At 43.3% G+C, this 26,367-nt stretch overlaps 1 protein-coding gene across 1 annotated transcript in view; it reads left to right on the forward strand.

The window, feature by feature from the left end:
* The window catches only part of LOC138246096 (cytochrome P450 2B2-like), a 262,823-nt gene that overhangs the window by 192,384 nt on the left and 44,072 nt on the right, over positions 1–26,367 (forward strand). The window contains exon 6 of the mRNA XM_069200332.1: positions 17,672–17,813. Within this exon, the coding sequence (XP_069056433.1) occupies positions 17,672–17,813 (142 nt within the window). The remainder of the gene's footprint in view (positions 1–17,671; positions 17,814–26,367) is intronic.

Consider the following 26,367-nt stretch of genomic DNA (forward strand, 5'->3'; position numbering starts at 1 on the left):
TATATATATATATATATATATATATATATATATGTGTGTAGAGAGAGAGAGAGAGCGCTCAGTCCTTACAGAAATTATCAAAGCCATTGCCTTTAAATGTTTAATATAAGTAGCACAAGACTTCTTGAAGAATGTGTTAAAAGAACAATACTGAAGAAGCCTTAACACTTCAATTAACTAAAAAACTAAATTCTTTAGAATCACATTTCCAAATTATATTGGCAATTGCTCCCTTGTAACAAATGTATTTTTTTCCTTTTACATATATGTTTAGTGAGGCAAGCATCTTTACTTTTTTATGTCGGTGATGAGCATTTGCCACCCATTTTTTCAGGAGAAAATATTCCCGGTTGAAAGAACTTTTAAGCCCCATAACTGGACTCTTGCAGTTCTGCTTATCCCACCTGCTTCCAGTAACATCACACCAGGAAAAAATTTTTTTTTAGGATTGTGAGGTCATCTTCATGTGTGAGAAAATTGCTTTATCACATTAAGCACCTTGTTTAATTGTCAACAAGTAAACCAAGTTTATTGTTTAAACATAAATTAAGCAAAGATAGCAGTATGCAATCACATTTTGTATTTAATGTATGTGCAGCTCTCGCCTGCAAGATTCTAATTAAAGTAAGTATCCCCCCGAAGTGTGGCTCACCTTGGTGTCAATTGCTAATTTTTCAAAGCTCCTAAAGTGAACAGGTATTGGGCTATCCCTCAGCGAGGTGTCCTGAAACATTAACACAGCATTCTTGCCAATTAAACTAGCTGGGATTCCGGACACCATCTAATATGGAAACTGTACATTTTTCACACCAAGAGACCTGGAATGCTGGATTATCCATCTCTTTATGAAAAATTAAAACCATATTCTCTGAGAACAGTTTAGAAGGCTGGGTATATAGGATAGTACCAAGAAGAGAGTCTATCTCTTGAATAAAAGATTCATCTACCTGAGGTGAAAGTACGAAATACCACCCAAGTAGATTTATTGGCGTTAGTGCCTGCCAAATTTCCATTATGATTTGAATTTTCATAATCAGAACAATATTGGTTATATGCTTTCTAGTCATCAAAGTCCAGTTGTGTAGGAATAGCAATTCAGAATGGCAAGACACAGCAGATCACCTTTTTCTCTTGGGTAACTCATTCACGTCTGGAGAGAAAATTGTAAAACCTTCAAGACTGATAGTACAGTAATGGGATGTTAGGAGCACATCTTCGTGGAGATCTAGGTGAAAAGCACAATCCCGCAATTGATAGCATGATTATGTAGTAGCCAGGGAGCCTGTATGCATGTCATTGTTTCAAAGGTGGCTAGAGCTGGCAAGAAAAGAAAATGTGCTTCCTCATGCTGGTTGGTTAGTCAAATATTGTAATAATCAGTGTTCAGTGGGCCCCAAAGGCTTCTGGGCCAGGGTGCCACTGCACCTGCTGCATAATTGATGGCTATGCCCTTAGCATGCCTGAGATTGAACCAAAATCACAGTGATAGAGCTGAAAACTACACAAATTGTAAGAGAAATATTAAAATGTATTAGATTAAAAGCAAGAAATATGAGTGAAATTATGCAGCTGTGGAAATCTTAGGGAAAAGAAACAACCTTGCCATATCTGAAGGAGTAACATAAAAGTAAGAAGACAGATTGAAGCAATGAAATATGACGTCTGTACAGTGATAGATAATAAATGTAGATAATTAAGCATTTATACATTTTTTTGAAACACTGGAAGTGCATTCATGATGAAAACCATGTTGTGTCTCACCTCTGCTCTAGAGAGAGAGTTCAGAGTAAGGATGAAAATCGCAATGGTGTGTGGTTACCATCCAGTCTGAAGTGAATGAAGAGGCCAACAGTGATGCACTTTGTGCATGCCTCTTCACATCACTCTGGAACGCTGCAGATTTTTACATTGGCCTCTCCTAGTGACGGTAGAGTAGGCTCTTTGCCTGACTATGCAGTGAAGGATGCCAGACCTGCAAGAAGTGAGCGGATTGATTGAAGCCACATCCTTGACCTGTTTTGTGCAGTATACCTTTGTGTGCCTTAATGCAGCCTCCGAATGGTCCTTGACAGTTACTGGCCATAAGGCAGATTGTTGAATTGATATCCCACTCAACAGACAACCATGGTGATCATGGATAGAACAAGCTCAGCAATGTCCCATCTGAGTTGAGTCAAAACCTTCATCACAAGCATGAGATTCGTTTTTTTCTGAACTTAAGCTCTATTTTTAAGGTCTGTCACATATTTGAGGGCAGAAATATTTGTGATGCCTCCACAGCATGTAACCCTGCTGCCACTGTCTTTTTATTCTCTTCTGACATCTGAGGTCTGGTGGAAAAATGGCTGCCAGACGGCCAGCAGAGTTTAAATTCTGTAGCCTGGCTGTGGTTCATAAGGAACAGCCTCTGCATCTGAGCTCAGGTAATATTCTAAATCTCCTCATTTCCATTTCCAAATGCTCCACAGACTCAGAGAGCAGAATATATGGATTGTACTGCACGCGGGGTGAAGGCATAGATGTTTGTGATAATTGTGCCCTAATCCTGTGTCAAACTTCCACCAGAGGTTTGACCACCATTGTGAAATGCAAGTCTTTTTAGGTCTCTTCCATTTAGCCAACCAAATCAAATTCTAAATTGTTCTACTGGCTAGCTCCTGGTACATTTGGATCTAATGTTAGAACGTCTTCTTAAACAACCACTCGAAGACCAGGTAGAGTTTTGCCACCTTGTAGTAGTGCATGAAGTATAGTAATCGCACTCCTCCTCTCCCCACCTTGGACATAAGTGTTTGACTTTAGATTTTGAATTGAGTTGCAATATACAGATAAAATTAAGATTGATGGATGGAATAGGATTAGATTAATAGAAAGGTATGAGTGTGAGAGATACAATCAGAAATTCAGAGAGGAGAGATGGGGAACAATATGCACAGGAAAATAGTGAGGAGAGAATCCCTATGATGTGATATAGAAAGGTACAGAACGAAGAGAGAGAGAAAGCAAGAGATAGGATTAAGCGCGAAATAGAGGGAGTGGTAATATTCTAGAAAGGAAGATATGTGTAGGACAGAAAACGGGGGGAAAGGTGAGAGGGAAATAAAGCTGCAAGTGAAAGAAGTAGTGAGGAAGGAAATTGCAGCCGAAAAGTAATACAAGATGACTTAATTTCACAGGGGTGCCTGCTTGCAGTGATTTAACAACACCTACGCAGGGGTGGGGGCACTAGTCATGCACAGTACTTAACCTGAGCCAGTGGGGCCCAACAGGTCTCATTTTTGGGGACCAGTACTTACTTTTCCTCAACAGACTGATCAACAGCAAGAGAGTGTTAAAATAAAACTCAACACTTCAAGAAGTCGAATGTCTAAATTATGTTCAAACCAAAATAGCAGGAAACAATCAATAAAAAGCGAACTGCCGTTTCAGCTGACAAAGGCTCCCACTGGAAGAGGATCGGTTGGAGCATAATGCAAAAATACATAATACGAAGGACAGTTTATATAGGGTTCTCTCAATACAAGTGTATGGAACCTTATCACGTGACAGCAAAAGCTTACCTAATTGGCAGGTGGCAGGACCGTCAACCAGAATGAAGTAGATGTCCTTGAAGATATAATTCATGAATACATACCAAACTCATTATTATATCCCAGGAGAGCAGTGGGGATGGCCTTAAATCTGGGCTATGGAAGGGATGAAATGGCACACCAGTAGTAACCTATACCATGAGGAACCCATTGGTATGCCCTTTCTTAACTTTCCTAGCCCAGATTTAAGACAACCCCAGACGGCTCACCTGGGCACAATAATAATGGTATGACACAAATACCGTCCCAACCAACATAAGCTGCTCTGTGATACAACATGGTGAGTTTGGCGAGTAGAAATTTCAGTTCATCCGCACTCCCACTGCCACCTCTATACCCCCGCGAGGTCTTTTTTACATGCTGCTTGATACAAAACCATTTCGTTTTCAGAGACTCACCTGCAATTAAGACCAGACTTTTAATGGTGGGAAAGAAAATAACTTGGTTCTCATAACGTGTATGGCAACAACAGCAGTCTTAAATAATGCAGCATTCTTAGAAGCTGAATCAGCTAGGGCTTTTTCCCTTAAACATTATTATGAAGATGCTGGTATGCAGAACACCTGACCATCCATCTACAAAATGTTAATTCACAGTAAAAAAAAAATGGCATATCAGTCAGATCAATGCAGGGTTTGGTAACGTGGGCAATAATAAAGATACGATCACAGGGCAGCCCATTCCCACTGGTCAGCATTAAAGAATCCAAGTTCAAAGTGGGACAATGGACCAGAGCAGTATGGGAAGCAGACAATAGTTCCACAGACAAGCGGGCTGTGTAGAGGTGCTGGGATTTTGTAGTGAGGAGGAGCTCCTCAATCACAGAATGGGACACCTACCTTCCAAGGGGACCACTTTACAATATTTTCAGATGCTTTTTCTGATCTCCAAGACTCTGTACCAACACTCTAATTCGATATCCATTACGTTCAAGACAAAGCAAAGGAAAATATTAGGCATAATCAGGGAATCTTACAACAGGGGCAGAATCTAATACTTCTCTAATTTTCACAAATGCATTTTCAGCTTCACAAGACAATTGAAAGTAGTCAAGAGTATCTTTTTGGGTGTACTCTTGCAAAGGCTTCACCATCTCTGTATAGCTCAGAATCCTCTATACACAGCACCCAGCCATTCTCAGAAAGGTATGTACGAGGGAGACCATTACAGGGTGAAGTGACTCACAGATAGCTTCAACTCATTCAGAGGACATGTGACACTTGTCAGGAGAGATTTCATGACCAAGGTATCTTAATCAGGCAAAGCAGAACTATAATTTGTTTTGAAACATTGGCCCTCATTCTGACCCTGGCGGTCTTTGACCGCCAGGGCGGAGGACCGCGGGAGCACCGCCGACAAGCCGGCGGTGCTTCAATGGGGATTCCGACCGCGGCGGTAAAGCCGCGGTCGGACCGGCACCACTGGCGGGGTCCCGCCAGTGTACCGCGGCCCCATTGAATCCTCCGCGGCGGCGCAGCTTGCTGCACCGCCGCGGGGATTCTGACCCCCCCTACCGCCATCCAGATCCCGGCGGTCGGACCGCCGAGATCCGGATGGCGGTAGGGGGGGTCGCGGGGCCCCTGGGGGCCCCTGCAGTGCCCATGCCACTGGCATGGGCATTGCAGGGGCCCCCGTAAGAGGGCCCCTACATGTATTTCACTGTCTGCTGCGCAGACAGTGAAATACGCGACGGGTGCAACTGCACCCGTCGCACAGCTTCCACTCCGCCGGCTCGATTCCGAGCCGGCTTCATCGTGGAGGCCTCTTTCCCGCTGGGCTGGCTGGCGGTCTGAACGAGACCGCCCGCCAGCCCAGCGGGAAAGTCAGAATTACCGCCGCGGTCTTTCGACCGCGGAACGGTAACCTGACGGCGGGACTTTGGCGGGCGGCCTCCGCCGCCCGCCAAGGTCAGAATGAGGGCCATTGTGTCCTTTGGTAGCCAATTTGGAGAGGAAATAGAATGAGTCCTCTTTGCCATTATCAAGGGTAACAGATGCCAAAAGTAAGACATCTACATATTAGATTAAAGTAGAATCTCAGGGGAAAACCAGTGTATTTAGATTCTTCTTTAAGGTCTGTGAAAGAATTGTGGTATACTCCATAATTGCTTGAAGTTGGCTTCTAAAAAAAGCTAAGACCTTCAGAATGTGAATGAGAAGAGAATCATTTTCCTCATATATGGGAATGGAGAAGAAAACATGGCATGCGTAGGGACCACAGAGAAGCTGCGGATAACCACATTATTGTGAGGCCTAAGATCCTGTGCGTATCTTTCCATGCTGACTTTCCCCACCTTGTATATAGGGAGAATCGGAATATTATAGCTACCTATAATGGGTACTAAAACCTCTTGCTTAATCGAATCTGCCATTATAGAGTAGGTTCCTTCCTGTGCTTCGAGTTACAGTGTGTACTGGTGCAGCCGGGATAGTTTTTTCTGAGGGTTGACTTTTACTTTTATGGGTTCCATCTAGGAAATTAATCCCACTACAATGTGAACAGTACCTGTAAACGCAATTCAGGCAAATCAGGGACTCATCAACCTTACCCACTATACCCAGGCAACTTAAGCTTTCACATAGTAGAGCAAGTACCTGTTTTTGTTTTTGAGGTCTTTTTAAAAATTGTTTTTACAGGGTACAAATCGAAGTGTAATTAAGCTTTCTCACAATCTCCTGTCTAACAGATTAGTTGGGAAGGTTGAGTTAAGCAAAAACAAATACTTATCATAAATCAGTTTCACAGAAATGGATACAGAGTCAGTAATATAATGAGAAACTCATTGGGTAGATATACCAACTGTCTCTGTGGACAAGCCCGAGAGAAGTAAAGAGGGAAATTTGGGAGGATTTTTAGAGCCGAGTGACCAGCAACTTTACCATCAATGATACAATTTACATAACAGCCCTCCTGATCTACTTGGATTAGGATATATACAGCACAGCCAGAACCTCTCAGTCTGACCTAAAATTCAAAGAGCTTTGGCCAACCTGATGGAAGCCAGACAGATCAGGAAGACATAGCGGATTAGGCACATATTGGGACAGGCTCTCTTAAAATGCCACAGCTGACCACAAGAGAAACAAGAACTTTGGCTTCCCTAAGCCTGTGTCCTGGCCCCTTTTGTTCCCTTTCTCAGAACTTCCACCTCCCTGTTCTAACCTCCCTCTTTCCCCCTTTAAGGGGCTCCAGGTCCAATTGAGTTCAACATTTTTCTTTTTTCTTTTTAGACCACACAGTGATTATGCAACTGTCACTAGCTCAAGCAGCTTCTTAGTCTGCAACCAATGCAGGTTTTTAACTGACTTCTAACGTGTTAATAATCTCTGCACAAAAGCAGGACCTAAAGCTTTCTGAACTATTTCTGTCAGACAGGCTATTCCTAAATACCTTTCAAACAACCTGACGCATGTCTAAATAATCAGCTTCTTCCTCACTCTAATTTTGTTTACAGTTGAGGATCTTAATCCAATGGGTTTTCACTGGTTGAACATCCACAATCATATTCAGCAAGCCATCCTTCTCTGTGCTCAATTTGCCATCATTTACAGGGGTCACTCTCTGCATTGGGGCTTTCTCTACTATGCATGCTTTTTCTCCCCTCTTTTGGCACCACCAATCGCAGTAAATAAGTCACATCTGCCCAGTAAGGTCTGTACACCTTAAACACGATTTGCAGTTCTTAACGGATTTTCCAGTATATAGGGGGAATATATTTCTGGATGCTCATAAAATTGCAGGGGGGTTCTTAGGACAGGAAGGTCATAATTTCATCCGTGGCCACAGGGAAGAAGGGTAGAAGATGAAGGGCCCTCATTGCAGGGGCGGCTCCTCCAAAATGGTAGAAGAGCGTTGCCCCACTGCTCAGAGCCAGCAGATGACAAATAAAATGATAATAAAACAATGTTATCATCATTTAATTTATCTCTATCTGAGCCGAAGCTGATGGAGTCTACAACAGGCCCAGGCCATGGCACGGAGGAGGAGTGGTGGGCACTGTAAATGTGCATGTCTGTTTAGCCACCGTCGTGAGACAGATCAATCTGACATGCGCACTTATGTTTCTCCACCCCAGCTCTGTTGCACAGCAGGGTGGAGAGACCACCCCGCTCAAGTCAATCCCAGCACTTCTCTCATGCTAAGTATAGCATGAGAGCAGCACCTGGATTGGGTGTGGGGGAGTCTGGGCTTGGTCTCCCATGGACTGCTGGGACAAGAGGAGCATCGAGTTGGCTGGCGGCATCAGTGGGAGAGGCAGGTAAGTCCTTTTTATTTAATTTATATTCCCCAACAACCTCTCTGCCCCGCGCCACCCTACCACTTTAAAATGGTGGCAGCAGCCACTGCTTCATTGTCTGCATTACATGGATGGGGACAAAGGAGACACCTTCTACACAGCCTTTCTGCAGTCTGTCTCAGTGTTTCTAGGATAATAGTGGGACTTCATACTCATTGGTCTCTATGTCGTGGAATTGAACATGCATGCATTCTAGACCAATCCCCAGTAGTGGAATCACCCTCCAACCTGGTTTCTTTATTGCCAGCCAGTCGCAGTGCACTTCTACATTACCTCCTTGTGCTCCTGCCTCTGACAGTTCGGCAGACGCTGCTCTGTTTCTAGGCGCATCAGCCGCTGCACCCAAGCCCCATCGGTCGACATGGGAAACATGTCCAACAAATCGTGTTGCTTTGTGTTTTTGATCATTTTCTCCTCTTGTGGTTTAGTATTCTGGGGGAAAGATATGGCAGGGCAGTTGGAGCACAAGCTCTCACTCTTTCCTGACGGTGACTAATTTGGTATTTCAGTTTTTCCTGGATATCTCTTGGGCTTTGCATTCATGCTGATGTTTGTGTGCCTCTTCATCTCATGGTATGAAGGGAAGCCATCGTTCTGCATCTTTCTTGTTTTAAAGATTTTGCAGTTTCTTTGTATATCAGCTAATCTTTCTGCATCAAATTCAGGAAGGGTTTTCTTCCTGCGCTTATTAGTCAATCCCACACACTCTAGTAAATATTTGCACATACGTGTACCATATTTTTGGTACAAAGTATGGGCAGGAGACAGTTTTGGTAGGGGCTTACTACATTTTTATTGCAATGCTATCATCACACTTCCTTACATTTCAGTCACCACCCAAGTAACAGGGGAAAAGGGTCAGCTGTCCGTGTGCACACTGACCCTCCTGTGGATGGGGGCAGGCAAAGGGAATGGTAAACGAGATAAAGTTCCTTTTTGTTATGTTTCTTCTAAGTGTTCTTGTGGAGGGAGTGGGGACATATCATGCACTTACATCCAAAGAACACCTTCTGACCTTCTGTTCAATGGACCTTCCTTCACCGCCGGAGGGGCTCATGAAGGGTCAGGTGGCTATTTCAGAGGTTTTATTTTTGCACTCGCTCATCCTTTAAGAGTCTGTCCTTTGAGTCCTGGCAGACCTACCTATCTTCCGTTACCACACTGTTTCTAGCACGCTCACTCTATCCCATGAGTTCACACTCACGCACATTTCCTGTTCTCTCCACTCCTCTTAGGTCCAACCAATTTTATATTCATTCTTGTCTCATACGGAGACAATGTCTGCCAAGACCCTTTTTAGAGTCGAGCATGCGTCGCATGCGCTTGCGCATGTGTTTCGCTTGCGAGACGCTTTAGGAGTTAGAAAAGGGCTCGGAGCCCCGTCCACCTCACATCAGTGTTTTTCATTGGTTTGTGGGCTTGCCTGTTAAAATCTGATTGCTTTCATTAGTGGAAGGCACGCATACGTCCTGCCTTTTCCGGTGGTTAGCCCTTCTCGAGCGCAGCAACCAAGTACTGAAAACATGCGAGGCTCGCTGGTTCCCATCAGATTTGTGGACTACTTTTTATCTTTTGTTCGCAGCGCAATCTCGCTTGGCAGAAGTCAAGCGCTTTGCATAACATCGACCCTGTTACATAGTTAATTGCACTTTTGCCAGTTACGTAGATAATTGCACTTTTGCCAATAGGTTTCACTATGAGTGAACTGTAGCAGCGCGATCGTGCTATTTTTTTCCTTTCAATGTGGCAAGAAAAATCCGGTTGGGAGTTTACAACTGCTAATAGCTGTAACTCGGAGAAATGCGAGACCCTAGTGCATTGCAAATGCTTGTTTACAGTAAATTTACTACAAAACAATTAAAGCCATACAAGCAAACAAAAGATAAGTGCAGAAAGTTTTGGATCAATTTGCCCTCATACTTTTAGCCAGTTCACGAGGACCAGCACATAGGCTGTTTTCCACCCTAGTTCCCCCGGTGAAACTTCTTTACCTCTTGTGTCTGAGGTTGTCATGTGGAGCTCAGTCTAGAGCTTCCATGTCTCTTTTCTGTTGAGGTGTTATCCAATGTCACATACAACACCTGTTAAAAATAAAGCACAATACATTGGGTGCCCAAAGACTAGCTTGCATGTAATGCAAAATAGCAAGCAGCACAGCAAATAATAAAAAAAAATGTTTGTTATTTCAACTGACCTTACCTCTCTCTGAACAGGCTCAGTTGGACAATTAGACTAAAAATACTAAAATTTAGGACAGTCTATAGAGGTTTTCTATCAACATAAGTCTGAAGAAACAAATCATATGACATAAAAATGTTACTCTCAGCAAAATCATATCTAATGAGTAGATGGCAGGGTCTTCTCCTGAAGGAAACACAAAGCTTCCTTGAGGAGAATAGATCAATCATGACTACCGAGCTCATTATTCTCCCAAAATCCCACTTCCGGTTACCAGTGCTGGAAATTAGATTATGCTATACTTTGCTGAAATATAGAAATAAAATGGCTGCTGGGCCTACGAGAGCCATGAAACATTGTATGAGTATTTGAGGCTAATGGATAGTCCAGTCAATAAGAAATGACATCTATATTTGATTGTAAAATATACATTGCTCTACATTTCATCGGACATGTATATGTGTGTGTGTGTATATATATATATATATATATATATATAATGTATAGCAATGACACTGCAGTACATAGGAATGTATGATTGTTTTCACATGGGAAAAAGAGAAAGGGGAAAGAAGAACGAGAAAGGAAGCGAGGAAGGGAGAAAGCAGGGCTGAAAAAGAACCTGCAAGAGTGAGACAGAGGCAGTGTGTGGTGGCAGATAAAGAGTAATGCGGTGGAATCAAATCTATGGCGCATCGGTATGGTTCTGCACCCTGACCTTGGAACAAAACTTAGGGCCGTGGCACTTATTCTTTTACACATTAACCAACAGACTTGGAAAGGGAAAGAGGAAAAAAGTGATTGGAAGTTACCTCGTTGTGGAATGTGGCGCACTGAAAGAACTCGTAATTGACAGGCTCTGAAGTAACCCACTGGTGACATGAGGTCTGCTCTAAAAATAATTACATTATATTTCTTTCAGTTGGTGTAAAGGAGCGACTTGTCTCACTGCTCTTGCAATCATCAAAATAAATGTTATATTACATGGCGTGCCGTCTGCGTTACCAACCCACCTGCAGTTAGAGGGGCTTCAATAAATCATGCAGTAATCCGTGAAAACAGACTGCCAAGTTTTACATTTCAAAGTTGCTTTAATCTCTAATGTATTAACCGCAGAGGCACTCAAACCTCGCTCTTGGATATGATCTGAGATCCGAAATGCTAATCCAGAAGTTCTAAAATTAACCTCATGTCAAGAATCAGGCGCTGAGAGGCGTGTTTTCGCACACTTTACAAGCAGAACACGCCCTTGTCAGAGAGAGGCTGAGAAGAGCCCCGTGCTCTGAGGCCCCGGTGCCTCCCTGGTGAAAGGGAGGCCGCTGAAGCAATAAGCAAGGTGCCCTTGCTGACTGGTCGAATTAATCAACACAGCTAGGCCCTGAGCAGGATACCCGATAAAAAAATATGTTAAAATAGTAAAAAGGCGAAGCCTGAATGAAAGAGAAAAAGAGACGATGTGAGGAAATCGGTTGCTGTGTTTCAAATCGAAAGGCCCTGGCATCACCGCGCTGTTTCTAAGAGGAGATAAATTGCTTCGGGAATGATATATTCCGCCTCCAGTCAGTAGTTATAAATGTTTCGAGTGAGTAATGTTTGCACAAAAGAGAGACAACATGTTCCTACATCCAGCGCTCTCGGCGTCTGCATTGGTGTAGGCTCTCCCTGGGCAGAGGCTGCAGCCGCGAGGCCCAGCGCATGCAGCAGCCCCACGCGTGAAGTTGCATGCTTTGGGAGCAGAGGAGAGCAAGCATTGAAAAAGTCAATAGGTCTCGCCTTTGGGACCTGTGGGCATTGTCAGTGCATTTTTGACAAGCTGTACAGCATTGGCAAGATGGTGCTCAGAATGGTCGAAAAACTGACACGACTACAGTATTTTGTAGTGCAAAAACGGGATACAAATAGTGCAAATGCGTTTTCAGGGTGTAATCGGCCGAAAGTAATTTGCTGCTGGTCCGCAACAAAAAAAAAAAACGACTGTTAATGGAAGGCGACAACCATAGGCAGCAAAGGGTAATGAGAGGGTAGGAGGGTAGCGGGGGAGAGGAAAAGAAGGATTTGAGGGAGAAGCACATGAGTGCGCAACAGTGGAGGTGAAGTTCACAAGGAGAGGGCTGGTTAGAAGCACACAGGTGAAAGAGGGCAACAAGGAGCACAACTGGGTTGGGGGTGAAGAGGTGTATACGAGGGAGACAGTTGGAAAACACAGGCTTGCTCTCTGAGTACTTAACCAAAAAGAAATAAGTAGTTCAGAAAAGTAAGCGGCGGAAGGACACAAGTAAAGAGGTGTTTCTCCAGGGAAGGAACAAACGCTGGAGAGGAAGGACAGGCCCACACAAGGCTATAAATAAAAAACAAGCTAATAAGAGTGATAATAAAGCTAATCAATGGTAAGCTATGGGCGAGCTCTGATCCCACTATAAGTTCAAAATAGGTCTTTAGAAACCAAATAGCGTGTTCTATCCTGGAGCCTCGACCTAAAAAGTGCACAGTTGTGAAGTCGAGTAACAGAACAAAGGCTGATGTAGTCTAGATTGAGCAACTCATAGCACAGGATGGTCAAGCACAGGGCAAAGAGTGCAAAACAGAGCACGGGAAGCCACTCATAGGAGAGATTTGGAAAACACATTCATTCTCGTGGAATGCTGAAAGAAAAAGAAAGAAGCTCCCTAAATGTTCGCAGTAGAAGGATACAGCCAAGTACATTGATGGCAAAGAGGCTATTCTCCTGCTGAGGGAGAAGATGGATAGTTAATATATCCCATAAGCAAGCAAGCAATGGACAGACTCTAAGCACCTCTAAGTTCTTGGTAAGCACACAATAGACTTTTTGCAACAAGACATTTTGCGCTTTCTGGGTGGCTGGATCTAAAAAAAAAAAAAAAACATGATCTCTTTTTTGCAGTTATATTCCTCCTTCCGTGGTTGACAATGTTAAGGGAAAACCCATGGTGTGCTCTCTACAATCCTTAGTTGTTTCCAGGACGACCTCCCAAGTACTAAACATTTATAACAATGTCAGATGTACTCTTTTTGCACTTTAGACTCATTGGAGTCACCACATCTTCTCATTATACTGCTATTTTCTGTCATGCATTATTTGTTTTTTTAGGTCACATCCATAGGCTCTAAGTGCAGATGTTTTGCAGCATTGACTGATGATGGATATAAGGGTACCTTCCTTCATTATTGCCACAGAATTCCTGTAATCTGAAGACCACTCATCATCATTATCACTGCCTTCAAGGGCATTTATGCATACAGACTGTTAAACCCACACATAGCAACCACTCAGCCTTTTCTCCCGACCTCAAAGGTAATACTTGCAACACCCTTTTCGATTTCATTCCCTCGCACCCCCTCAATAACAATCCCTAACATGGACTCACTGTCACATATTGTATCTCTTGTAACAGCTCCTAGATTATCCCTCCCTGAGTTGGACCGGGACTGAAAAATACTTACCATATCTTTCCTTGTTAGCCAGACTTCTCAAACTAACAGCATTGATTTTAGAGACTGCCGTTCCTCACTGTGGCAAATCATAATTCCCGCTCTAAGCATGCAGTACCCTCTTAACTATGCACAATAAACCACTATTACGGTCTGAATCCTGAGTTAATGCTTCCCCAGACCAAGCACTCTTAAAAATGCCGATCAGCATTGATGACGTGTGAATCCTACACTTATTAGTCCTCTTTGTTGTATGTAACATTTTCTATACACTGATTTACACATGTATGATCCATTGTCTCTATGTATGTGTGAAGAAAGGTGCTTCCACACCCTATGCTGGTAAAAGGGGCGCCATAAAACAAATTAAATATATGTGACGGAGGGGCTTTGGAGAGATGTGAGGCACTGTTTGAGGGTGATGTCATTATTGAAGAGCCCTACTAAAGATTGCTGTATCCTGTGCACTGTAAGGTCTTCATTTACTATGCTTTAAAATCTAATTTAATTCAGCATATAATGAACAATGTGTTGTAGTATGTAATGTTTTTTGCCTTTTTTCTTTGGGGGGAGGCAAAAGCCCTATTGTAGTGATCAGTCTTGCTCGCTATGCACCCTATGGGGGCTGGCCTGACAGAATTTGCCAGGGGTGCTTTGGGTTTCCGACCCTGCCTTGCATCATCTGAATTGTCACACGTTTATAACTGCAGTGGTTAGTAGTTGTGCTGGTACTCTCATTGGCAGCACTGGCAGGGGCAGCGCAGGCTGTCCTTCCCCCTCGAGAAGGGCTCTGGCGCTTATTTATTTTTTTCTCTAACAAATTAAGCACTAGCTGAGGGGCCCCTATAAGTTTGTAGACTGGGTGTGGGTGTTATGTCCTTTGTCCCACAAGAATCGTTAGGGATATTGGTCCCTCATAATATTAAGACTTAGGGTTTGCGTGCGCCTGAGCTCATGCTCAGTTTTAACCTCAGTGTATTGTTAACGCATTAAAAACAGTGTGGGCAACACCAAATGTGAGTATGCCTCACAAGTTGCACATCCATCAGTGCAAGTGCAACGGCACTAAAGAGAGCCACGATTTGGGTCCACTCAGTGGAATGAGGGCGTAACAGCAGGGCAGGGGCAATATAACAACGCTGATGACATATAGCATAACAGCACGGAGATCACCTACTGGATCTCTCCTATTTGCTAAGAAATGCAAGATAATCATCTCAGTGTAAGACTCTTCTGCTTGTTGCTGCAACTTACTGGGCAAGAAAAACTGTTCTACCTGCTGTCATGGAGGGCCTGAGTGATTCTCCTGCCACATACTGTGGCTCACGTTGGTTAGTCATGCACTTATGTGACGTCCCCCAACTACAACCAGGCTGTACCTCATATACGTAATGAGTTTTTGCCTGTCCTCATCGTTATTGTTTGGGAGCAGGCTTGCAGCTCTTAACAGATGCTTAAAAGGCTTAGTTAGTATTCATTATGACGATCGGTGCACAACAGAAAGACATCAGTGTTGCAAATATTTTCTACAAAGGTAGCATTGCCCAGGAAGCGGAAATGTCCAGAATTATCTGTGTGCTAAGGCCACGTGTTCTTGCAACTCCCCTGCAATGCCAAGATCTTGAAGTTGTATAAAGCAGCTGACACTCCTATCATCCCTACATATTCCCTGTGAGGTAGAGGAGTGCTGCAGCCATCCAAAGCACTGCTTTCATGATTGAGGGGTTTTAATAGATGTGTAGTGCTGACCAAGACAGGCCAGATTCCTTCTCTAGCGAGGGTCGCAGAAAAGGTGTAAACCGACAACTCTGTGTGCAACTGTGAAAGAACAGGCTCACCTGTGTCTTCAGGTCTGGGCTGGTAGCTCAATGTTTGAAAGAAACATCCTTAATGAACAGCAGAAATTACACTGATAGTTCACAAACTGTGAGTGGCATTTTCCTTTCTTACCTTCAGAGCACCCCTGGACAATCTGTCAACTTAAATTGTCTTTAGATGAATAGCACATTGTTGGTTCAGTTCCTTCATGTTCAACAGGTATTACCTGGTAAAATTGGACTCGAGCTGCTCTCCCCTCTAGAGGCTTAGCATTGTCAACATCCCTCTTTAATGTTTAAATGGTACCTCTCTCAAACATCTGCAATAATGAGTCCTGTATGAATGTTGATGACGTCCAGTTGCACATCATGGGCTGCCCAAAGAGCACCTGTAACTTGCTGATCTATAATTGTCTCTGCCTTAATGCTGAGATTACCTTACCATACTTAAATGTGGCTGGTCTCCCTCCATTGGCTTACCACCATGCCTCTTAAAATAACAGTACCATGTGAGCTGCTCTTGATTTATTACAGGTGAACAATGAAATTCAAATACCCTTTTCCAGCTACACGTTGTAAGTAGAATCCAGCGTCTGCTATACCTGCCTGAAAAGTTTACTCTTGTGCTAGATGTCATGGTCATTGCAGTTGACTACTGAAATGGTATCAAGGGTCCTGACAGCAAACTCCCCAAAGTGTCCAAATTAATGTAACCCGTCTCATCATAAATTTGCAGAGGATAGACCATACCCCCTCCATTCTGAGGTTACTCCATTGACTTCCATTCAAACAAAAGGTTGAAATCAAGATGTTCTGCTTCATACCCAGGGTTATTCAAAGATATGCACCCCTCTAAGTTGCCAATCTGATGGTGCCATATTGACTAATAAGACCTCTGCCCAAAACAGAACCATGCTTTCTGGTGAGGAAGAAACGTTTGATGTATCCCCCGTTTCTTGTCACACCCTATTACATTTCCCTTGTCTCGAACGTTTTTGATATACTTATCCCTCTGCAGAAAGAGAGAGAAAATGGACAGATATCTCACCTCCTTACCCCCATTCATTACACAAATTTGTAGTAGAGATGGTTAAAGGACAAATTGCAGTTCGTGGGAGGGTCTTATCCCGGATCCTTCCCTAATCAGTGCACACTCATAGATTATAATAGATTGTATTATTGGGGTTTTATTATACCAATTGTACAATATAAGGATCATATTTGCCATTATTTTAATACAAATAACAGCAAAGGCAAACATAGTTATACAGAATAATATATACATTATGGTTGGTTAGAAAATGTCTATCTAAAATGAATTCTCAGCTATGCTATATAAAACTTTCCCCACTTACAGCTCATGTGATTGAGCCTGTGGTTTATCAGGTGGAAACTTTCTTAGCATGGGCATGGCAGCATGCAGAGATGATTCTCCTCTCCTCAAATAAGATACAAGTTTATCTAACAGTGAGCCGGTTTATCAAGGTTGCCCTTCATTCCAGGCATGGAAGCCCTTTGCTCTGTGTTGGTGTATGGCAACCCTTTGCCGGGAGAGCATATTGAGTAACCCTTTACTGGGATCGGTCTTAAAGCATGGTGACTTGATCTTGAGGAGTTTGTGCAGGAGCACAGCTTGTAAGCTGTTTGTGATTTGTGTAGCATCAATGACCATTGTTATTTTGGTTATGTGCAATTTAACTGTTTCAAACACCATGCAAACTTCAAAAACTGGTCAAAACACTGTACAAACTGGGCTAATTATATCAAAGCCTGGGTTGACGTTCTGCAGTTGGTTAATAGCCATTCTTAAGCATTCCATAGTACCTCTCAATTGTACATTATGGTATTAAGCCCCAGCTTAAAGAGGGACTGGTTAAATGCTTCTCTAGTCACCTTATTCAGACAAGAGGCTGAGATCTAGCCAAATTCTAGGGTTTGCCATGCTAAAATGGGATCTACAGAAGGTGAAGCTCAGTGGTCACATGGAAGACGAAGAGGTGTAGGCATAGGTGACCTTTGGTGGTGGTTTGTTCACCATGGGGGGAACAAAACCCCATTTGCTTATTCAGGTCCTGTTGATCTGGTGATTCTCTGATATCCACCTGTAACGCCATGCGTGCTGTACTGCAGTGGGACGAGACTGCTATGGAATCCTAGCAATTGTTTTCAGTCATAAAAGAGGAGGGGGGACTAACTGGCTATAACTCGGCCAGCAGGCCACTACCAATTGAATTGAATAGTAGCTTAGCAGTAGTTTTATAATAATTGGTTGTTTGTCTAGCATGTATCCATGACCCGAGACCCCGTTACATCACTTAATTTGTTTGTTGTTTCAATAGGAAGCCAAATATCCAACTACTCATTTCACTCTGGACAGCCTTGTCAACACACTCTTTAACTTGTTTGTTGCCGGGACGGTGTCTGCTGCTGTTACGATTCACTGGGCGCTTAGGCTCATGTTGAAGTACCCGGAAATTCAAGGTAAGAGATGGAAGAGAATGTGACAGATCTGTATGTTAAAGCTATATTTTTCCAAAAAGGGGCCAAAATATTGACTGACGGTGTGACAAATATAATAAGCAAACTATGAATAAATCTGTGCTCTCTTTTTTTAGGTCTGTAGTTAACCAGGCCCTTTATTTTCACAAAAATATATAAATTATATACTGACATAAAAGGTCTTTCAACAGCCCTCTTCATCATTTAGTCTGCTTTATTGGCATTTACATTTTGCTTCCACCCATCACGGTAGGAGCAGTGGGTCAGTTCACTTCAGCGGTTTGTACCTTTCTCCATGAGAGACCGCATTGTGCCAAAGCACAATGTCATCACCAGCCGAGAAAAATAGCCTCCTTCAGGGCCTGATCCATTTTCTTTTTTTTTTTTTTTTCTATATTTTTTTCATTTGTTTAAACTTAAAAAAAAAAAAAAAAAAAAAAAAAAAATTGTGAAGGTTCTGCAGCTTTTCATACACTGCCACTTGTGTACTGCATTCTACTCATGGGTATTTTTACGAACGTGCTTTCAAAACTTTATGAAATTTGGCAGATGTTTGGCATGTTTAATTTATTCCTATTTGACATTTCGTGCATATCAGTCAGTGGGCGGCACAGTTGGTGGGTGTGTTCATTAGGTAATAATTTGCTTAACTACCAAAGGCTGACAACCCCTCCCCCAGGTATGGCCTTCAAAAATGCTAAGTATGGGTTGCCAATATGCATTGGCCTGTAGTCTGGCGGGTATTTTAATAATATTTTTTAAGGACCGGATTTTAAAGGGGTTGCAGACAAACCTGTGGTACCATAGATGAGAAATGCACAATAGAGGCTAAAAGCTTTCATGTCCAGTGGGAACTTCTATTTTAAATATAGATTCACAGAGTATCTACAAACCTGGGTTTAAGGACTGTCCACAGACTAATAGTCCAGATATTTTTAACCTTTAGCCTGCTAGCTAGCATCTTTAGTCTTCTGTGGGCATAGCAAGTTTCGAAGTGTCTGGCAAATTTCATGTATATTAATCAAATTATGCCATCAATATTCACGAATGAACCCTTTTTTTTACTGACTTTGCCAAAATTAAAACAAATTCCAAGAGAAAGCTAAACATCTGCCAATTTTGTTTTCCAATTAGTCCAGCAGCTCTAAAGTTATACCCAGTTCAAAACTACACATTTGTAACTGACAAGCGATCATTAAAATATTATGCCCATATTGAACACTTTTGAATTGCAAATTTCTCAAACATTTTTGATTTATAACAATCCTAACAAAGGCCCCTCTTTGTACACGTCTGCTTACACAGCAAGTTTAGTGTAATTTTGTTAATCCCTTTTTTTTCTCTGGTGAGGAACAAAGAATACTGTGGGAAGTTAAATGGGAAATGTCGGCTTTGGCATCCCCTTCCTGTATTTTTGGCTCCCACTTGAGGTATTTCACAAAACTTGCACTGAGGAACCCAACTTGCATGTCATTTTTTAATGGAAAGTTTTGTGAACACTGGTTGAAAAGGGCCAAACTTTGAATTATTCATAACTGCACAGATGCAGTCGTCACCAGTGTTAAATATATGACATATATATTTATGGCAATGACACTGAGCCCCTCATTATGACCATGGGGTTCTTTAAACCATCAGGGCCGCGGTGACGGTTGGACCATCGATATGGCGGCGGTCCGACTGCAACATTATGACCCTGGCGGTTGGGCCACTATCGGACCGGCATTTTTCCTCCACTGGAGGGACTGGCAGTCCTAATCCACCAGGACAGTGCTGCATGCTATGCCTGTCTGGTGATTACTACCCCCCTGTCCGCCAGCTTCTACATGGGGGTTGCAAAAGCTGGCAGAGATGGGGTGCAGGGGGCCCCATTGGGGACCCTGCACTGCCCAAGCACTTCGTATGGGTAGTGCAGGATCCCTCATGGACAGCCTCGTCGCACTTCTCACTGTCTGCCCTGCAGACAGTGGAAAGCGCAACAGATGCTGTTGTACCCTACGCACCACCACATTGCCGCCGGCTCAATTGTGAGCTGGCGTCAATGTTCTGGGCTGTTCCCCGCTGGGCCAGTGGCCGGAAACACCGTTTCCGCCTGCTGACCCAGCAGGGAACTTGTAATGGGGCCCACAGGAAGGCAACCTTACCACAGGAGTTTGGCAGGCAGCCTTTTCCACCCGCCAAACTCTTAATGACCCCCTGAGTGTGGTTTTGGAGCTAGGTTGTTGACCATTGAACAATGTCTTAATCTTTAGTTAATGATTAATAATTGTACTGTTGCTTCCCAGGGTTCCTTGCATTTAGCCTATATGAATCTCAGGTGGGCCTTTGACTGCTCTTGTCTACTCTTAAACTAAAGGGAATTGAAGACGATCTTTTGTAAATTTTACACCATGTCCACCAGGACCACTCTGCTAAGATCCGGTTTTGCACCATTAGGTAATGTACTGAGTCCTTTAAATGTGCTAGAGGTGTTCATCTGGGCTGTGTTTTATTTCCTTCTCTTTTATTCTACATATCAACATCTTAACACCCTGACTAACTCTTGATTCATCATGCCCCAGTTAAGACAGTGCTCCATCCCCATACTACTCTGTGGTGACGACCAGTGGGTTTTTTTGTGAAGGAAAGAAAGCGGTGCCCGAAGCTCTGCTCAGAAGCTGATGGCCAGTGCAATGAAGCTTTGGCCCTCCGAATACCAAGACTGGTAGTTTTTTATCCAAGTGCCCCTGTATCTCTCTCTTTCAGTTTCTGTGTTCTTTTGTAGCAGTTTTGATGCCTTTCTCTTCCTCCGTCTTTCCAATCTGTGTGTTTTTTCCCTGTCTTGCACTCAGCAATTATCTGGTTGGGGAAAATAAGTGCTGGAATGAGGTTGGGGGGGTACCATCTCAAATGAACCACCGGTGATGACTCCATTTAGACGACCCTTACTGTGAACAATCTGTAAATGTTTATTGGCTCTTTTCCAAGTAAGCAATTGTATCATTGTAAGGAGGGCGCTACCATACATCTGTTGGAACTTACCTCATGGGTTGAAACGTTTCTGGATCCTGTTGAGGCTGGATATGCTTCCACCTAACCCCTTTCTAGCCAAGTGGTATGTAACCTCTCCTGAAAGTAATTTATGTATTAATGGGTTTCAGGAACTAAAACATGTTCTTTTCGACTGTCCAGCACTTTAATTATTTGGATGAAAATGGTTGAGACCTGTATGTTGGCAGCTGTCTATACACTCAGATACAGGAGCACTACAGTCACTTTATATGCCCCTCAATGAAAAGTTTTGTTACTATTTTAAGGGTGTTTTAAATGTACACTGATAGCATGGCTGCAATAGTCTGATAGTTTCACAAATGTATTATGTGGTCCTCCTGGAAGTTCTGTAAACATAAACTAAACTTATTGACTCCTTTGTTCTAAGACCTTTGGCTTGCCCTTTGCGTCTATGAATACCATAACTTTTACTTATACTATCAGCAATCAATTGAGTGAATTCTAAAGAAACAAATCGTTGATCTATCTTTATATCTTTAGAGAAAGTTTTTTTTCTTCAAGCCTTAGCTGAGGTCTTTGATTTTTTTTTTTCTCCAAACTTGGGGTTAAATATTTAAAATGAATGTCTACAGACTAGAGCTTTACCTTTCTTAGCTGACTGACACACATGAACGTTCTAATGGACTCTTTCTCAGATCGGCATCATTCACTGCCTCCTAAGCTTTGCGAGGGGGTGGCCCCGTGCTGAATCTGTCACGTTGCTTTTGTTATTAACAATCAGCTTAATCTCCTATGCATTTTAAATTATTTTGTAAATATGATAAGTCTAAGATCTGGGTTTCTTACCCCTTTACAAATTCCCTCTGTTTTTCCAGCTGTAGACATGCATTTCTATTCCTTCTTTTGTGCCCAAATTAACTAATTTACTATGCTGTGGGTCACTTATGAGGGTTACTTTTGTGGTGCTGCTGTTAAACATAAAGACTGCTTTATGAGTTAGATGTGTTTTATTTGATTTTATGCTGTTTCGTTTTTATGTGTTGTATAGATGTATTTAACCTGTTTGGTATCACAACTCCCCATGCTGGGCTGAAACTGTTGTTGGAGCGTGGATAGTGGGTAATAACTGTTACAAATGGGTACCTTAAAGGTAGTATGTTGTATACCCCGGATTTGTAGTGATCGGTGTTTGTCAGGCTAAGTGTTCCCAATACCCCTTACTAGTGGGGGATTAAAAAACCAAGGGGTAACACTCCTAATACCCCTGTCCGCTTGGCTTTTTGCACTAATCAAATTAAACAGGGATTGAACACAGCTAGGGGTCTTGAAGTTCGCAATTATACAGTCACCATGTGAAGCTTTTAGCGTGGGAGCCACACAAGCCACCCTTCGGGTAGTAATCATTTCCTCACAAAGGACTTGCAACTTTATATAGTAATGAGTTATGTGACTTATTTGTTCCTCTTGGTAGCAGTGGGGCATTCTCTAAAAGGACAATGTAAGGGGTACACTCTGGAGGAATGCTAGGACGTATATCAGGGGTGTCAAAATGCGAGAACACAGTTCCAGATTCCTCTGAACCACTAACTGGGTCTTCAACCCCTTCCACTTAACCCACATGATGTCCACTACATGGACAATGGGGAAGTCCCTTAGTGGGTTCATGAATTACAAGTGGTATTTTTTCCTTACTTGTTTCTGGGTGGGTCAACAATTGCTCTCTATTCCCTCTCGGGCAAGCTCTCTGAATGTCAGGGATTCCACCAGGCTCTTGACTCCTGTCACTACATCCCTCCCTAAAGTTGGTAAATGGATCTCTTTTATCGTAGATAAGCTCAACCCGTTTAATCATAGCCTCTATCGAGTTGAGACTCTCAGTTAGAGGCTGCAATTTTAAGTCAAGGATGCTTTATACATTTTCTTCTATCTATTCAAGAATATCACCCCCAGAGCCTGCTCGAGGGCCTGCCCCATCCCATTACCTGCCCCCTTTTTTTTGTAATGAATGGAGCGTTGGGCCACCAGCTGGTTGCTACCACATCTTAAATGTTTATGATTCTTTCAGGATCTGGTCGTACCAACTCATCACCTTTACTATGTGTGGAAACTAAATCTGAGGCTCCAAACTCTGAAGAATCATACTCCTGCCTCAAAACCTGTTCTGGCTGGTCCACACTCCTCTGGGTCCCAACTGCCACAAGATCATCAGAGGGTATCACCTCACTACTTCCTCCCCTCTCAACCTAGCTCTTCATCATTTGAAGCGCCTAGCAATGAGGTCCCCAGCACCCACCTAGGAGGAGAACATAAGGAGGATACAGAAAGCCGTTGCTCTGCCAACTTAATTTCCTTATCAATTATCCCCACAGCCCTTACTATAAATTTATCCATACTCGACTTGCAGGGACCTACTAGGCCTGTAGAATTCATAGGCCCTGCGGCGGCCTTGCTAGCTGCCTTACGACAAGTTGTCTTCGCTCTAGGCATGCTGCAAGAATAAAGTAAGAGTCCCCAGCAAGTGCTAACCAGATGCTCACGCTCTTAACTCCTAACAAACTTCCCACAGCTCATGAGATTGCAAATAAGGGTCAAGTAAGTGGCCACAGCTCAGCCTCTTCTGGGCGAAGACTGGCCCAGTCTTGGCCTGGTCTTTGCCCGGGCGTGTGGCAGGCAATACCGTGCTGCAGATTCGTAGTTCGTTCTGTGCGCCTCCGGGTGCAGAAAATGGTGGTATGCAGCTTCCCCTGCTGCCTCAATTGCTGGGGGATGTGGTGCTGCCCTCCAGGTCACTTTGCCAAGTTCCCCGCGCTGTGGGATGCGGAGTTCATTATGTGCGCCTCTCGGTGCCGAAATGGCGGGTATGCTGCTTTCCCTGCCACCTGAACTACTGAGGGATGTAGTGCAGCCCTCCCGGTCACTTTGCCAAGTTCCCTGCGCTGTGGGATGCGGAGTTCGTTATATGCACCTCTCGGTGCCGAAATGGCGATATGCAGCTTTCCCTGCCACCTGGACTACTGAGGGATGTGGTGCAGCCCTCCCGGTCACTTTGCCAAGTTCCCTGCGAGTGCGGGATGCGGAGTTCGTTATGTGCGCCTCTGAGTGCCCGAAAATGGCAGTATACAGCTTCCCCTGCTGGGGGACGTAGTGCGGCCCTACCCGGTCACTTTGCCAAGTGTCCTTGTTAAATGTAACATGTGCTCATGGGAAGCAAGTTGCTGCTAAATGAAAATTGAAAAACTCCCAGAGGGGAAACTGCACAACAGAGAAAGGAATCTCTCTTAAAACTGCTTTTGTTACCACGATAGTCCTCAAACCGTTTTGGCGCATTGTGTTGGCAAGCATCTGATAAGTTGTAGATGAAGGAGACACCTGTGCCCTCTTCTTAATAACTTCAGAAGGGACCCTTATGAGACATGCAACCACTTCTCCAAGAGAGGCAGCTGCCAGCTGGTTACTGGAGACAAGTATGATGATGAACCGGAACTGAGCAAGACCTTTCCTTACTCTTAGATAACAAAAAAAGGCTGCAGCATTTGGGAATGATCAATGGCAGTAGACGGAACACCAGCATAAATCCCACGGAAGTCTCCAGCATGGTAAAATCCTTGCAGGCTCTGTAGTTACGTTTTGAAAGTGTCAAGCGAGAAGAATACCAAGTCAACACAAACACCTGCTATATCCCGGCAAGAGAGACCAGGAAGTCACACCGCTCTATCCCTCGAAATCTCACTATGCCAAGAACTCCATGCCAGAAGTAAACTCTCTACACTATGCACCCTTCAGCACCACCAGGTTGTGCCAGTCGCCACTAGATAGTTATAGTAAGAACCTAGTTTCAATAGAAAAAGCTGTTTTCTGCTTGCCTAAATATTTGGCGCTGCTTGACAACTATTCACAAAATTTTCAAAAACAATTTGACAGTCAAGTGAGCTGCTGTCTGGAAAGTTTCAGGGTGATCTATCAAGCGGAGGCTGAGATAAAGGTTGGGGTGAAATTTACAGCGTTTCCAAAGTTAATTCATATAAAAACATTTATACAGCAATAGTGCAAAAACCACTCGACGGAATTACACCAAATTTGACAGAAAGGTAGCTCCTGGTCCAGAAAGAGCCCTTTTTGTTATTTGGTGTAAATCCTTTCAGTAGTTTTTGAGAAATTTCAGGAAATCCAAATTTGTATATCTAGGGACGTGAAGGATTCGTGACCCCTCCCGAACTCGTGCTGAGATCTGATACATCTGCCAACACTACAAACCAGGAAGTGTTGACAGCCATCTTGGGAATCCGCTTGAGCCAGGTCCCAGAAAAAAAAAATATATATATATATATATATACAAAAGGGGCCAGGGTATGAACACCCTGATCCCTTAGCTCTGGTGCTGGGGTCCCAAAAAGCATTTTTTTATTTTTTTTTAAACCTATCATGGAATTGCGACATGGTCACAAATCCACAGTAAAATGCTAAAAAAAAAAAAAAAAAAAAGACTGCCCCCGGGTTGGCCAGGTCCCAGGAGCACTCTTCTTTTATATAAGGGGGGGCCTCCTGGCACCCCCCACGGTTCCGGGGACAACCACCTCCCTGGGGCAAATAATACAATTTGAGCAGGGGCAGCCCAGCCACCTCGCACCCCGGGACCACCACCCCTGGGTAAAAAATGCTTTTGATATGTGGAAGAGACCACCGGATGACCTCCCCCACAGCCCTAGGGACACCACCTCCCTGGGGCTATTATGAACTATTAGTGGGGGGACGCCCAGCCCCCTCGCACCCCAGGACCACCACCCCTGGGACCCAGTACAGGGCTAAAAAAAATGACAAAAATAGAGAAAGCAATAGCTCAGTGTGAAGGTCACAGAACTTAACACTGAGCATTCAGGTTTTGAGTCCAGCTGGACACCCTACCCTCTCTTTTTTAAGAACAAAACATATATACTGTATATATTTTTTTATTTTAAATTGTGCAGAAATATCTCATTCTAAGTATATCATACATCAAAGCCTAAAAACTCGCTGTCTCTCTCCCTTTCTCTCTCTCTCTTTCAATTAATTTCTCCTACTCACTCACATGCACCCACTCGCAGACCCACTCAGACACTCGCGCACACACTCAGACCCTCTTGCACCCACTTACTGACTGTAGGAAGCTGGCACGGTATATAGTGTGGTGTTAGCAAAGAAATTTTCTGTAAAAGATATAGTAATACCAAGACATTAGTTTTCTAGTTTCTCTGTTATTTATCCTCTAATTATTAATATTTAATCTTCGTTTTAAAAAAAAAAAATTTCTACTTTTTTCTTTTACAATAATTAGGTTGTATTCATACCCCTAGCCTTCAGTTCAATTAATTATTTTTCGTTTTTACTCTGCTGCCTGTAGTTAAAATAGGACGCCTATTCTCTTACAAAATGGTGCCGTCACGTTATTGTTTTTAACGGCGACGCCATCACCCGATTCAGCTCAACCGTCCTTTAGTCCTTCTTCAGTGTTCGTGCCCTTAACACTGAAGAAGGACTACCGCTAACACAATAAAGATCGAGTGTTTTC

This window comes from Pleurodeles waltl, chromosome 7, assembly GCF_031143425.1.
Source record: "Pleurodeles waltl isolate 20211129_DDA chromosome 7, aPleWal1.hap1.20221129, whole genome shotgun sequence".
In the NCBI taxonomy this organism is placed as follows: Eukaryota; Metazoa; Chordata; class Amphibia; order Caudata; family Salamandridae; genus Pleurodeles; species Pleurodeles waltl.